The sequence below is a fragment of the Vipera berus genome, assembly GCF_964194415.1.
Source record: "Vipera berus genome assembly, chromosome: Z".
Taxonomy (NCBI): Eukaryota; Metazoa; Chordata; class Lepidosauria; order Squamata; family Viperidae; genus Vipera; species Vipera berus.
The window spans coordinates 7,891,785-7,906,045 of record NC_138205.1 but is presented as its reverse complement, the minus strand read 5'-3'; the positions used below and the strand labels follow the sequence as shown (position 1 = coordinate 7,906,045).

At 43.1% G+C, this 14,261-nt stretch overlaps 1 protein-coding gene across 1 annotated transcript; it reads right to left on the bottom strand.

Moving 5' to 3' along the window:
• Positions 1-346: 346 nt before the first annotated feature.
• LOC308677111 (olfactory receptor 4E1-like) lies at positions 347-1,297 on the bottom strand (the record flags this gene model as incomplete). Its single annotated transcript, XM_081343275.1, has 1 exon — positions 347-1,297. One exon carries the CDS (start codon positions 1,295-1,297, stop codon positions 347-349), a length of 951 nt encoding a protein of 316 aa, XP_081199401.1.
• Positions 1,298-14,261: the final 12,964 nt, after the last annotated feature.

The window sequence follows — 14,261 nt, the reverse complement described above, 5'->3', positions numbered from 1 at the left end:
GAGAGACGGATACTTGAGCTGGGTAGTACTTCTTTATTGTGGTTCGGGAATGAAGCTAGGAACAAAGGGGTTTACCTGGCGTTTCTTATACCTGCCCAGGTGAATGGTGACCAATAGATTTGAACCTGGGCTTCCCGCCAGTGCAGGTGGCCAATAGGTTTAAACCCTGGCTTCCCGCCAGAGCTGACCATGCCTGGGCTGTCAATGACTCACTCTGTTCAGGCTTTCCCGCCTAAGCAGTTATTGCCTGGAGCTGTCCAGCCCCCTGCTGCGCTGGCATTTCCTGTGTATGCTTAGCAGCATACACTACACTTGATGAGCAGCATCTCACATTAGGGCCAAGGTCTCACTTCTCTGTGTCTACCTTCCAGCCAAGTAATTTATTCAGAGCCCGTTTCATATCTTCATTCCTTAAGGTATAGATAATGGGGTTGAGCAATGGAGTCACCGCAGTGAAGAAGACCGAAACCACTTTGTCCTCTGCGAAACTTGTGGAAGGACGGGAATAAATGAAGATGCAATGTCCCAGGAAGAGAGTCACCACTGTCAAATGGGCTGCACAAGTGGAAAGAGCCTTGTGTTGGCCTGCCACCAAACGGGTACGCAGGGAGACCAAGATGACACCATAGGAGGCCACCAACACCACGAAGCAGACCACAGAGATCAGGCCCGAGTTGGACACAATCAGGACCTCAATGACATATGTGTCAGTACAGGCAAGCTTGATGACTGGGGGAACATCACAGAAGAAGTTGTCCACCACCTTAGGGCCACAGTAGGGGAGTCTGATTGTCATGCCAATCAAAGCAAGGGAATGGATGGTTCCACCAACCCAAATGGTGCCTGCCAAGAGCAGACAGACCTTATGGTTCATGACATTGAGATAGTGCATGGGGTTGCAGATGGCTACGTAGCGATCATAGGCCATGACGGTGAGGAGAAAGATCTCAGTGCAGGCAAAGAGGTGAAGGAAAAACATCTGAGCAATACAACCTCCAAATGAGATGGTCTTCTCAGTAGACAGGAAATCAGCCAGCATCTTGGGCACAGTGACTGTGGAGTGGCAGATATCAATGAAAGAGAGGTTGCTCAAGAAGAAGTACATGGGGGTATGGAGGTTCTGGTCCAGCATGATGGTGATCATGATGAGTATGTTCCCGGCCAAAATCAGCAGGTAGATCACCAGGAAGATTGCAAATAGAACCTGTTGGGTCTCGGGATTGTTAGAAAGGCCAACAAGCACGAATTCAGTCACTGAGGTCCAGTTCTGTATGGGGCTGGTCCAATTTGAAGTCATCTCTTCACCCATTTCTATTCTGGAGAAAAGAGAAAACAATACCCTGTATTATTTTGCTTAGGAAAAAAACCCGAAGGCAACGAACACAGTTCTACGAGCTTCATGTCATAAAATGAGCATGTGATACTTGCTTTATCAGGACAATGAGATTTACCAAGTCCAGCTTTTCCCTTCCTGGTTAAGCAGATATCTTTGAGAAACCCACCAGCGAAAGTTGATGGCCATAATTCTCTTTTTCTGGTTCCCTGCAGGAAACTGATATTCAGTAACTGAATGCCCTTGAATATGGCTCTCTGTAGCTATTATAACCAATAGCTTCTCTGCCTGCCTGCCTGCCTGCCTGCCTGCCTGCCTGCCTGCCTGCCTGCCTGTCTGTCTGTCTGTCTGTCTATCTGTCCGTCCGTCTGTCCGTCTGCCTGCCTGCCTATCTATCTATCTATCTATCTATCTATCTATCTATCTATCTATCTATCTATCTATCTATCTATCTATCTATCTATCTATCTATCTATCTATCTATCTATCTATCTATCTATCTATCTATCTATCTATCTATCTATCTATCTATCTATCTATCTATCTATCTATCTGTCTATCTGTCTATCTGTCTATCTGTCTATCTGTCTATCTGTCTATCTGTCTATCTGTCTATCTGTCTATCTGTCTATCTGTCTGTCTGTCTGTCTGTCTGTCTATCTGTCTATCTGTCTATATCTGTCTATCTGTCTATCTGTCTATCTGTCTGTCTATCTGTCTATCTATCTATCTATCTATCTATCTATCTATCTATCTATCTATCTATCTATCTATCTATCTATCTATCTATCTAAAGTTTCTGTCATCTCCTGGTGGTCTCCTGCCCAAGGTCTTGGTAACATGTTTTTTTTAAATAATCCATTCAATCACATCTGATTTTCAAAAACTGCCAGGACAAGTCCCTGCAGGAGAGGAGGCGGGGGGGGGAGGGTGTTGGCAAGGTTTTTCAAGACTGGTTTGCCAATGCCTCCTTCCTAGGGCTCAGAGAAAGTGACTGGCTCAAGGTCACCCAGCTGTTTTCGTGCCTAAGGCAGCACTAAAACTCACAGACTCTGGGTTTCTAGCCTGACGTCTTAACAGCTACACCAAACTGGCTCTCTTAGTAACCTACTGAATGATACAATCCTAGAATGTTATTTAGACCATTTTAGGTCCTCAAGTTGTAAAAATCCTAATTGAAGCGTCTGGAGAAAGGGCCGCCCCTCTGCTTAATTATATCTAGCTAAGATGAACCCTGTTTCTGGGTCATCAGTCCCATTGTCAAACCGAAAGCTTCTTTTAATTTAAAAGCATTCAGGCAGAATTCATTACCTGTCCAGTTCTGGACAAAGCGATTGCATATAAGTGATGCTACACACCTACTTCACCACCTGTTTTCCTTGTTACCTTCTGGGAGGGGGCTTTGCGGTATCCGAAGCAGAAAATCCAGATTCCGTCACAGATACACACACACACACACACACACACACACACACACACACACACGGGTGTGTGTGTATGTATCTGTACATAGCATGTATATATATATATATGTGTGTATTATGTATGGGTATAGATGGGACGGAGTGGCTCAGTGGGTTAGGACGCTGAGCTTGTCGATCGGAAGGTCGGCAGTTTGGCAGGTCGAATCCCGAGTGCCGCGTGACAGAGTGAGCGCCCGTTACTCGTCCCAGCTTCTGCCAACCTAGCAATTCGAAAGCACGTAAAAATGCAAGTAGAAAAATAGGGACCGCTCCGGTGGGAAGGTAACAGCGTTCCGTGCGCCTTTGGCGTCCAGTCATGCCGGCTACATGACCACGGAGACGTCCTCGGACGAGCGCTGGCTCTTCGGCTTTGAAACGGAGATGAGCACCGGCCCCTAGAGTCGGAAACGACTAGCACGCATGTGCGGGGGAACCTTTACCTTTACCTTTATGGATGATGGAGAGGAGAACATCACTTGAGAAATGCTTGAACTCTCATGCCATGCTTGGTATTTTGTGTTGCACACCTGGGATGAATAAATACTTTTTTCTGCTCCTAAGCAAAAGATAGATGATCTATTGTCCTTACTTTGCACCTGGCAAATAAATGCAGATTGCCAGCTTTAAATCTGGCAACTGAAATCCAGTGAGGCAGCAGAAAATCTGACTTTGGAAAAAGGGGTTGAGGGTTTTGGCTTTGCTTTGTTAAAAAGCTTTCTAAAAATTAATGAGTCCATTAATTAAAATAATAATTAATGTGTTAAAATTCTCCTTCTCTCTCTCTCTCTCTCTCATATTGGCAGGAAACAAAGTGCTGGCGATACACAACTGTTTTTTTGCATCCTTTCATAAGTACTGTTGACCGCAAGTTGGAACACAAGTCCCATCACTCTTCTGAGTGAGCCAGTGTAGCGTAGCAGTTACTAAGTGCTGGTCTAGAAACCATGAGATTGTGAATTCTAGTCCTGTGTTAGGCATAAAAGCCGGCTGGGGGCCAGTCACTCTCCCTCAGCCCAACCCACCTCACAGGGTTGTTGTTGTGCGGAAAAAGTGGAGGAGGAAGGAGCATTAGGTAGATTGGCCACCTTGGGTTACTTATAAAGTAATACAGGTGGGATTAAATCTAATAAATATTAATAATAACTCTCAGGATGAGAAAGGAATCTTTAAAAATCACATCTTGTTTTCTCTCTCTCTCTCTCTCTCTCTCTCTCTCTCTCTCTCTCTCTCTCTCTCCCTCCCTCCCTCCCTCCCTCCCTCCCTCCCTCTGTTGCTCTGTCTCTCTGTCTCTCTCTGTCCTCTCTCTGTGTGTCTTTCTCTGTCTTTCTCTCTCTCTCTCTCTGTGTCTTTCTCTCTCTCTCTCTCTCTCTCTGTATTTCTCTCTCTCTCTCTCTGTCCCTCTCTCTCTCTGTCTTTCTCTTTCTCTTTCTCTCTCTCTCTCTCTCTGTATTTCTCTCTCTCTCTCTGTCCCTCTCTCTGTCTGTCTTTCTCTTTCTCTCTCTCTCTCTTTCCTTGTCTCTATCCCTCTCTCTCTCTGTCTTTCTCTCTCTCTCTCTGTGTGTCTTTCTCTCTCTCTCTCTCTCTCTCTGTATTTCTCTCTCTCTCTCTCTCTCTGTCCCTCTCTCTCTCTGTCTTTCTCTTTCTCTTTCTCTCTCTCTCTCTCTCTGTATTTCTCTCTCTCTCTCTGTCCCTCTCTCTGTCTGTCTTTCTCTTTCTCTCTCTCTCTCTTTCCTTGTCTCTATCCCTCTCTCTCTCTGTCTTTCTCTCTCTCTCTCTCTCTCTGTATTTCTCTCTCTCTCTCTCTCTCTCTCTCTCCCTCTCTCTGTCTGTCTTTCTCTTTCTCTCTCTCTCTCTTTCCTTGTCTCTATCCCCCCCTCTCTCTGTCTTTCTCTCTCTCTCTCTCTCTCTGTATTTCTCTCTCTCTCTCTCTCTCTCTGTCCCTCTCTCTGTCTGTCTTTCTCTTTCTCTTTCTCTCTCTTTCCTTGTCCCTATCCCTCTCTCTCTCTGTCTCTCTCTGTCTTTCTCTCTCTCTTTCTTTTTCTCTCTTTCTCTCCTCTCTCCCTCCCTCTCCCTCTTTCTCTCTCCCTCTCTCTCTCTTTCTCTTTCTCCCTCCCTCCCTCCCACTCCCCCTCCCTCCCCCCTCTCTCTGTCTTTCTCTGTCTCTCTCCCTCTCCCCCCTCTCTCCCTCTCTTTTTCAGTCTGTTTCTCTCTCTCTCTCTCTCTTTCCAAATGGAAAATGCCAACCACATCATGAGAACTTATCCACATCTCTGGTAATCTCCCGTCCCACCGATCTTAGAAATGAAGGATCTCTTCCCCCCCCTCCCACCACAAAGCCATCGCTTGTTCAGAGAAGGTGAAAGAATAAAGAAGATCCTCAAAGAATTTGAAGTAAACATAAGGAAGATGCTCAGCTTAGCCACCAATCCTCTCCCAGTGTTAAGAGTTCGCATCATCATCATCATCACATCATCCCTCATCAACTCTTTGGATTTCATGTAGCTGTTGTGAGAACAGAAATGTCATTTCTTCCTCATTTTGCATCATTTTCTCCCTTTGGGACTGTCACCTCGAGAGCGGGCACTGACTGGTGTAGACTGTAAAGTCCCTTTTTGGAAAGATTTTGGCTGAAAGAGCATACTTCTTTCGTACAGTGTTCCTTGGAATAAACGTACATTATTTCATATTCATTTCTCAGAGATTATTTTTTCTGGTTAGCTGTTCTCTCTTGTTGAGATTTGGCTTCAGCAAAATAATGTAGCAATTTTGTGTGTGTGTGTGTGTGTGGGGAAATGCAACCCACTATCCCTAAAGTGGATGCCCAGATGGGAAAGTCTTCCACAGACACCATGTACTTTCCCTTGGTGTTCAGTTAGTAAGTAAGTTGGAGCGAAAGGCATCCAAACACTGCAAAACCGCAACACGCTGAAGGTAATAAACCTGGCTTCCTTAAAAATAGCGGGTTTGATTTTCTGCTCAACTTAACGGTGGAGTTGACCAACCTATTCCCTCCTTCGTAATCTAGCCCTCCACTTTTGGAAGTTGCCCCCCCCCAAAAGGAGATTTTACGTAAAAATCCCTGGAGTCGTCTTACAGACAGAAGAACTCAGGATACAAAATAAAAAAAAAAGTAGGCAAAATTTAACAGGGCTTTAACGGTGTTAAAAACAACAACCATAAGAGAAGGTTGACTGTGCATTTATTATCCCTGTCCATATAATGAGCATACATATTGATCAGCAGTATCTTCTACCCTGCACAGTAACACAAGCAAACACACAGAGAATCCCTACTGTAAGCTCTTTGCAAGATACATTTCTGCTTAAAAAAAAGTAGGCAAGCTCCTTGTCAATGATTCCTGCTTTCAGGTATTGACAGAAAAAAAGAAAACTTACAATTTTGCAAAGTCTGAAGGACGGTTCCTTTTGTTCGCCTGCTTCAGCTCCAGAGAAGTTTTTTAACTTCATCTGTATTTCCCCCCCCCTCTTGCTATATATAACCCTCTCTCTCGCTCTATTTTTTTTTTTTGCACCAAGGCAAAGTCTTTTAATGTTGCTTTGTAACAGCCACTTGCTGACCCCGTAGAGAATGCAACTGATGACGTCAATACGGGTGGGGGGGAGAGATAATTGGGTTATGCACAATCTTTCCAAGACATTTTTACTTTTAATATAAAGGACACCAAGCTTTTTCCTTTGACAGGCAAGGGTGAGGTGAATGGGAAGGCCTGAAATATAAAATAAAATAAAAATCTAGTTTTATTCTACAGCTAGAATGCCAGGGGGCCTGATGAATAAATCTCTGTGTTTCTTCATTTCCCAGCCAGGTAGCGTTTTCCAAGTATTTTAGAAGAAGTTTCTCAATTTTAGCAACTCAAAAGATGGGTGGATGTCAACTCCTAGAATTTCCCAGCCAGCCTGTGGCTGGGGAATTCTGGCAGCTGAAGTCCACCCATCTTTGAGTTGCTAAAACTGAGAAATACCATTTTTGGATCGATTGCCCTCAAAATATTGTATTATTTCTCTGATACTATGCTTTATCCTCCATGCTGCTCAGGGCAGTCCTGCATTAGAGGGAATCACCCAATATGCGAAACCTGAAAGCACAATGGTGGCTTGTTTGATTGTGTTAGGCGTATGATTAGCCTACCTGGTTGGGTTGGAAATATATAAGCCATGATGTATGATATCACTTTAAATGTGATGATTGGCCAAGGGTGTGTTTGCCTCCCAACGGCCATAAGAGGGAGCTAGGGATGTAGTTTCTCTCTCTCTGCTCTCACTGTTTTGTCACTGTTAGTTACTCTGTTACTGCTATTGTTGGTTTACTACTGTGTTAAACCTGAACAACTGTGTTTTGACCTTTGGACCGGTAAGAAGACTTTGTATTTGGAATACTCCTTGGACTGTTACTATTGTTTATCTGTTCTTTACACGTGTATGACCTGGACTGTTTATTTTTGACTGTACTTTGTATTACACCACAAAGTAAAGTATTTTTTTTCACACCTCAGTGTATCTGTGTGGTTACTGTGTGAACTTTGCTGCTCTCAGTACCTTTTTTGTCTGTGCAACTTCTTGTTAGCTCAAGGAGATCTCTGCACAATTCCTGACAGATTGTGCAATGTCATCATTGCAGTGGGGGTGGTGCATTTGAAATTGTGGCTTTTTGATGCCACACATTACCTGGAGTCATGGTGTGTGAGTTGGGAAGCCTTTAATTTATTTCATAAATAAATAAATGAAGACCAGATGAATAAAATATCTGGTAGCTAAACAAATAAATCTGTTTGTCGGTTAATCTGCCTCTCTCTTTATAGCTATCTATCACGTGAAAAAAGTAAGGTTCTACATTTAGGCAGGAAAAATCAAATGCATAGGTATAGTATAGGTGGTACCTTGCTCAATAGTAGTAACTGTGAGAGGGATCTCGGAGTCTTAGTAGACAATCACTTCAATATGAGCCAGCAGTGTGCTGCAGCTGCCAAAAAAGCCAACACAGTGCTAGGCTGCATTAACAGAGGGATAGAATCAAGATCAAGTGAAGTACTAATACCACTTTACAATGCTTTGGTAAGGCCACACCTGGAATACTGCATCCAGTTTTGGTCACCACGATGTAAAAAAGATGTCGAGACTCTAGAAAGAGTACAGAGAAGAGCAACCAAGATGATTAGGGGGCTGGAGGCTAAAACATATAAGGAACGGTTGCTGGAATTGGGTATGTGTAGTTTAATGAAGAGAAGGGTGAGGGGTGACATGATAGCAGTGTTCCAATATCTCAGGGGCTACCACAAAGAAGAGGGAGTCAAGCTATTCTCCAAAGCACCTGAAAGCAGGACAAGAAGCAACGGATGGAAACTAGTCAAGGAGAGAAGCAACCTGGAACTAAGGAGAAACTTCCTGACAGTTAGAACAATTAACCGGTGGAACAACCTGCCTCCAGAGGTGGTGAATGCTCCAACACTGGAGGTTTTTAAGAAGAGACTGGACAGCCATTTGCCTGAAATGGTATAGGGTTTCCTGCCTGAGCAGGGGGTTGGACTAGATGACCTCCAAGGTCCCTTCCAACTTTATATATATTATTATTATTACATGATTCTTTTACCTTGCACTGTTCTAAGTTCAGGTCCTGCACAGTTAAAGGAATCCAAGTCAACACAGGAGCTGACATTTTCTGGGTTGATCTGAAGCTTGTCTTATCCATTGTTTGGAGACATCAGTTCAACATGGGTTGATTACTTCACTGTTTTTTTATTTATTGTTATTTGATATCATTATTGGTATTTTCATTATTGGCTTGTATTTATCATCAATATTTGATGATATATATCAATCAATTGAGGCACGCGGTGGCTCAGTGGGTTAGGACGCTGAGCCTGTCGATCAGAAGATCAGCAGTTTGGCAGGTCGAATCCCGAGTGCCGCGTAGCAGAGTGAGCGCCTGTTACTCGTCCCAGCTTCTGCCAACCTAGCAGCTCGAAAGCACGTAAAAATGCAAGTAGAAAAATAGGGACCACTACGGTGGGAAGGTAACAGCGTTCCGTGCACCTTTGGTGTCTAGTCATGCTGGCCACATGACCACAGAGACGTCCTCGGACAAGCGCTGGCTCTTCGGCTTTGAAACGGAGATGAGCACCAGTCCCTAGAGTTGGAAACGACTAGCACGCATGTGCGGGGGAACCTTTACCTTTACCTTTTATCAATGAATTTCAATCAATAATATCAACTCTCCTTGCAGCAAGATGGGTGGCAAACAAATTAGATAGATAGATAGATAGATAGATAGATAGATAGATAGATAGATAGATAGATAGATAGATAGATAGATAGATAGATAGATAGATAGATAGATGGATGGATGGATGGATGGATGGATGGAGGGAGGGAGGGAGGGAGGGAGGGAGGGGGAGAGAGAGAGAGAGAGGGAGAGAGAGAGGGAGAGAGAGAGAGAGAGAGAGAGAGAGAGAGGAACCCATTCAAAAACTTCTGAGACACCTTAGTGAGGCTGGTAGGAGTGGAAACTTAATCTATCTAGTGATCAATCAATCAGTCAATGAATCACAACTATAGTCCAGCTAAGAGTGCCTTCAATTTATTTCACTCATGAGTTGGGGATGAGAGTGAAGAAAAAAATTCTATGCATGCAATAAGGAAAACAACAACAACAGGAAACATGTTTGTATCATCCTGAAATGCCGGTGGGAAAAAGTCTAAATGTATTGGGCCACAAACTATATTAGCTCTAGCTGAGTGCATTGGGTTCAATGTACACAACACCAGCTTCTCTCTTGAATTGTTCGCTGTCCTTGGAGCTCCTTTCTTGCTGGTCAAAATGTGGTCATATTTGTAAAGCATGCCCTAGTCTCCTTGGAATCTTCTGGAAGTCCCTTCCTGCTGTACTTCTACAAAACCTGGAGTTTCCCAGCGGTGAAGGTGATACTGATGCTTTTTTGTGATAGGGGATGTTATCGGCTCACATTAGAATGTGAATCTCCTACCAAATTCATAGAGATGGTCCTCAACATAATAATAACAACAACACTACTACTACTAACTACTACTACTACTACTACTACTACTACTACTACTACTACTACTAATGTTGGAAGGGACCTAGTCCAACCCCCTGGTCAAGCAGGAAACCCTTTGCTCGGCCAGAAAATGTAACAACAATTCATTTATATCAATCCTTCAAAGTTATAGTGGTCCTGCAAAAAAGTGAGTTATGACCAGTCCTCACACTTACGACAGATGCTCGACAACCAGTTGACACTCATGTGAAAGTTGCAGGGTCTGACAATCGCACGATCACAAGCAAAGTCAATGGGGGAAGCCAGCAGGAAAGGTCATGAGTCACGATGACGTGCTGCTTTGCTTAACCAAAAAGCATCCAAAAGGTCATAAAAATCGGGTGTGGTCACATGATGGCTCACTTAACGACAGCACCACTTAATGATGAATGTTCCTATCCTAATTGTGGTGAAGTCCTAAGGCAGGGGTAGGCAACCTTGGCTCTTTTATGACTCGTGGACTTCAGCTCCCAGAATTCCTGAGCCAGCCATGCTGAGGGGAAAGGGAGAGATTTCCATGCTGATCCATGGAATTCTGGGAGTTGAAGTCCACGAGTCATAAAAGAGCCAAGGTTGCCTACCCCTGTCCTAAGGCTACCTGTCGTTTGAGGTCGTGTTGAGAAATGTTTCAACTCACCACTAGAGGGCAGGAAGGGATCACAAAATCTAGATTCTCCAAAGCCAGAAAGAAAGTTTACAAGGGCGGGGAAGAGAAAAGGAGGAGAAGGAGGGGGGGGGGGAAGAGAGGAACAAGGAATAACAGGAGTGTGTTGTCACAGGGTGGGGATGGAGGGGGTTATTGTTCTATTTATTTATTTATTTATTTTTATTTTCTATATTATATTCCTGTTGCTTACAAGCTGCCTAAAATGTCAAGGTAAAAATCACCTTTGTAGAGGGCGACGGACCGTGCTTCAGAGAATGCATGATATGCTTGCAGGAAGTAAAAAAAAAAAAAAAAAAAAAAAACGACGCATAATCTTACTAAATAACTTTTACTTACAAAAATATAATATAAAAACTAAATATATATTATACAGAGCTAGCTGGGCTACATCCTAACGTAACAGACAGTAACAGCAAAAAAAAAAACAATACAGATAACAACTCAGAACTTTCTCTAGACATGCGCACTAAACAGACTGAAACCATAACATAGCTAGTCATATGGGATTCACTATGGTTACCAGATAAGTTATCACAACAGGTGCAGAGAACAGGGGAAATGTACAGTTAGAAATGAACTTTTCTGACGAACAAAAAAAAAAACGTGCAGTGACATTCCCCTTCTTTCGTCAGCAAAGTGAAGACTCAAGTAAGGCACATCTTCTCACGCAGATACTCATGCTGGGCTGTAGGAAGTGGTTTGTTCAGCATGTCAGCAATTTGATCACGTGTAGGCACATACTGTAATGTCACAAAACCTTGTTTCACCAGTTGCCTTATATTTTGATATCGGATGTCAATGTGTCTGGACCTTGAACCTGTAAAACGTGTTTCAGAAATATAAACCACAGATTCATTATCTTCCATTACTGTGATTGGTCGAATCGGATGTGTCCAGATATCTGTGATTAAAGCATCAAACCAGGTTAAAGAATTGCATGCATCAGACACACAAGCATACTCAGCTTCTGTAGAGGAACAAGAAACAAAATTCTGTTTACGCACATGCCAGTAAACAGGACATCCATTTAAGAACATCATGTAACCTGATGTACTTTTCCGTGACTTCTTATCACTCGCCCAATCTGAATCTGCAAAACAACATAACTCTGCATAGTCAGTATGTGTGGGTTCCAACAACAACTTCATGTCTTTGGTGTGTTTTAGATACCTCAATAACTTTTTAACACATGTCCAATGAAACTGTTTTGCCTTGCCTACGTGTCGTGATAACAGATTAACACTAAGTGCAATGTCGGGTCTAGTCCAACTACTAATATACAGCAGCGACCCAATGACTGAGCGATATAGTGTTTGATCTTCGAACTCAGGACTTGGTTCATGTGCCAAAATGTGAAAATCAGTTTGCATGGGTATACTCACAGGCTTAGCGTCCTCCATGTTACAGTGATGTAACAGTTGTTCAATCTTCTCTTCTTGTGTGAGACTAAACCCCTTCTGAGTTTTGGCAATTTGAACACCTAAATAAGTGTTAATACATCCTAAACACTTCAATGTGAAAAACTTTTGTAAAGCTTTAGCAAAAACCTCACTCATCTGCTTATTTGGACCAATATAAACAATATCATCGACATAAACAAGAATTATCTCATACCTATTACCGGATCTTTTAGTAAACACGCATTCATCTGTTTCGGACTTAATAAAGCCCATTGAATTTAGTTTGTCAGAAAGACATAAGTACCACATTAAACCAGACTGTTTCAGACCATAAAGACTTTTGTGTAGAAACCAGGTATCCCCTTCTTGCTGTCGGAAACCTGGAGGACCTTTGACGTAGATGTCTTCATCAAGATCAGCGTGAAGATAAGCCGTTTCAACGTCGAACTGGAAAACTTCTAGGCCAAGGATAGTTGCAGTGGCTAATGCAATTTTCACACTTTCAGTCCGCACTGTGGGTGAGTATGTATTTGTATAGTCCTCAGGATAACGTTGAGCGAAACCCTGGGCTACGAGTCTGGCCTTGTACAACGACTCACCATTCGGCTTCTTTTTGATCCTGTAGACCCATCGAGTACCAATAACTTTCTTGTTTGCTGGAGGGCTTGCAGGCGTAAACACTTGACGTTTCTTTAGACTGTCCATTTCAGCCTGCATTGCCTCAAACCATTTATCTTGTTCTGATTCAGGAAGATGTTTGATCTGTGTGAACTTCTCAGGTGGAAGTGTAACATTACAAATCAAAGGTACAGGTGTTTTTGTTACTTGCCACGAATACCGTTTTGGAGGGATTCCCTTTGTGGTCCTCTTGGAACGTCTCGGGCCAACCGTCCATTCTTCTTCCGTGTCGTCCTCGTCTTCATCATCGTCGCCAGCAGCAACATCGGCGGCTTGCGAAGACGGAACAGTAGGTTGAGAAGAACTCGTGGAAGGAACATTCTCCTGTGCATCTTGATCATCAGGTTGCGTGGCATCAGCAACATCATCTCTAGGAAAATAAACTCCAGGATCGTTAGAATGAATCCTGGACCAGTCAGCATCTTCCTCAAAAGTAGCAGATTGTGAAACCACAATAACATGATGAGAGTCAATGTATTTGCTCCATTTTGAATTATCATCAATGCCCATAAATCTCATCCTTTTTGCTGCAGGACCCCCTTTCTTTCTTTGGGCTAAAGGAATATTCACCATAGCATAGGAACCAAAAATATGGAGATGTGAGAGATCAGGCTTGTGTCCATACAACATGAAATAAGGGGTCTGATTTATCGCACTACTCCAAATACGGTTGATGATATGGTTAGCATATTTGATAGCTTCACCCCAGTATGGAAGACTGAGGTTAGCATCTTCAAGGAGGCAACGCATCATGGTTTGCAAAACCCCATTTCTGCGTTCTGCCACCCCATTTTCAGCTGGAGTATAAGGAGCAGATGTCTGATGTACTATCCCATTCTCACGCATCCAGTCCTGGAAACGCTGAGACATGAATTCAGCACCACGATCACTCTGGATTCTGGCAATGTTGACCTCGAATTGGGTATAGACAAGACTAGCAAAGTCTTTAAAGATCTGAAAGGTCTCAGATTTTTCTTTCATAGGATATACATATCCATATCTAGAATAATTATCAACGATTGTCAAGAAATATCTTTTACCACCAAGTGTTGGTGCAAAAGGACCAACTATGTCAGTGTGTACCAAATCAAAAATGCGTGTTGACAGGCGTGTAGCGCGTTTTGGAATTGCTGCTGCCTTGGATTTGGCTTTCTTGCAGACAGCACAGTCCAAAAACACCTTACACCCCTTTAGATCCAAACCTCTTGCGAACTCTGGCATCTTCTTCAGAACACGGAAACTGGCATGACCCAATCTTCTGTGCCACTTATGGATACACCTGGAATGCAAAGGTTTACCTGTTAGTGAATTCTCAACATTAGCATTTTTATTAGGAACCCCAGGCTTGCTGTGAGCAACCTGTGTCTTTTTTGTATTTTTATCATTATTAGGAACCTTTGGAGTAGCAACAGGATCTCTCTCTGGGACGTCTCTCTCTGGGCCCGTGCTTTTTGGAACGTGTATACTTGCCTGCTCTTGCTGCTTAGACTTTGGTTTTAAATAATAAACACCACCAATCAACATGGTTTCAGCAACAATATCTCCGTCTTTGACTATATAACTTGCTTTTTCAAGATGGTGGACCTGAAAATGAGAAAACCTAGACAAATGACTCTGACTAAGCAAATTACTACTGGCAGACGGAACA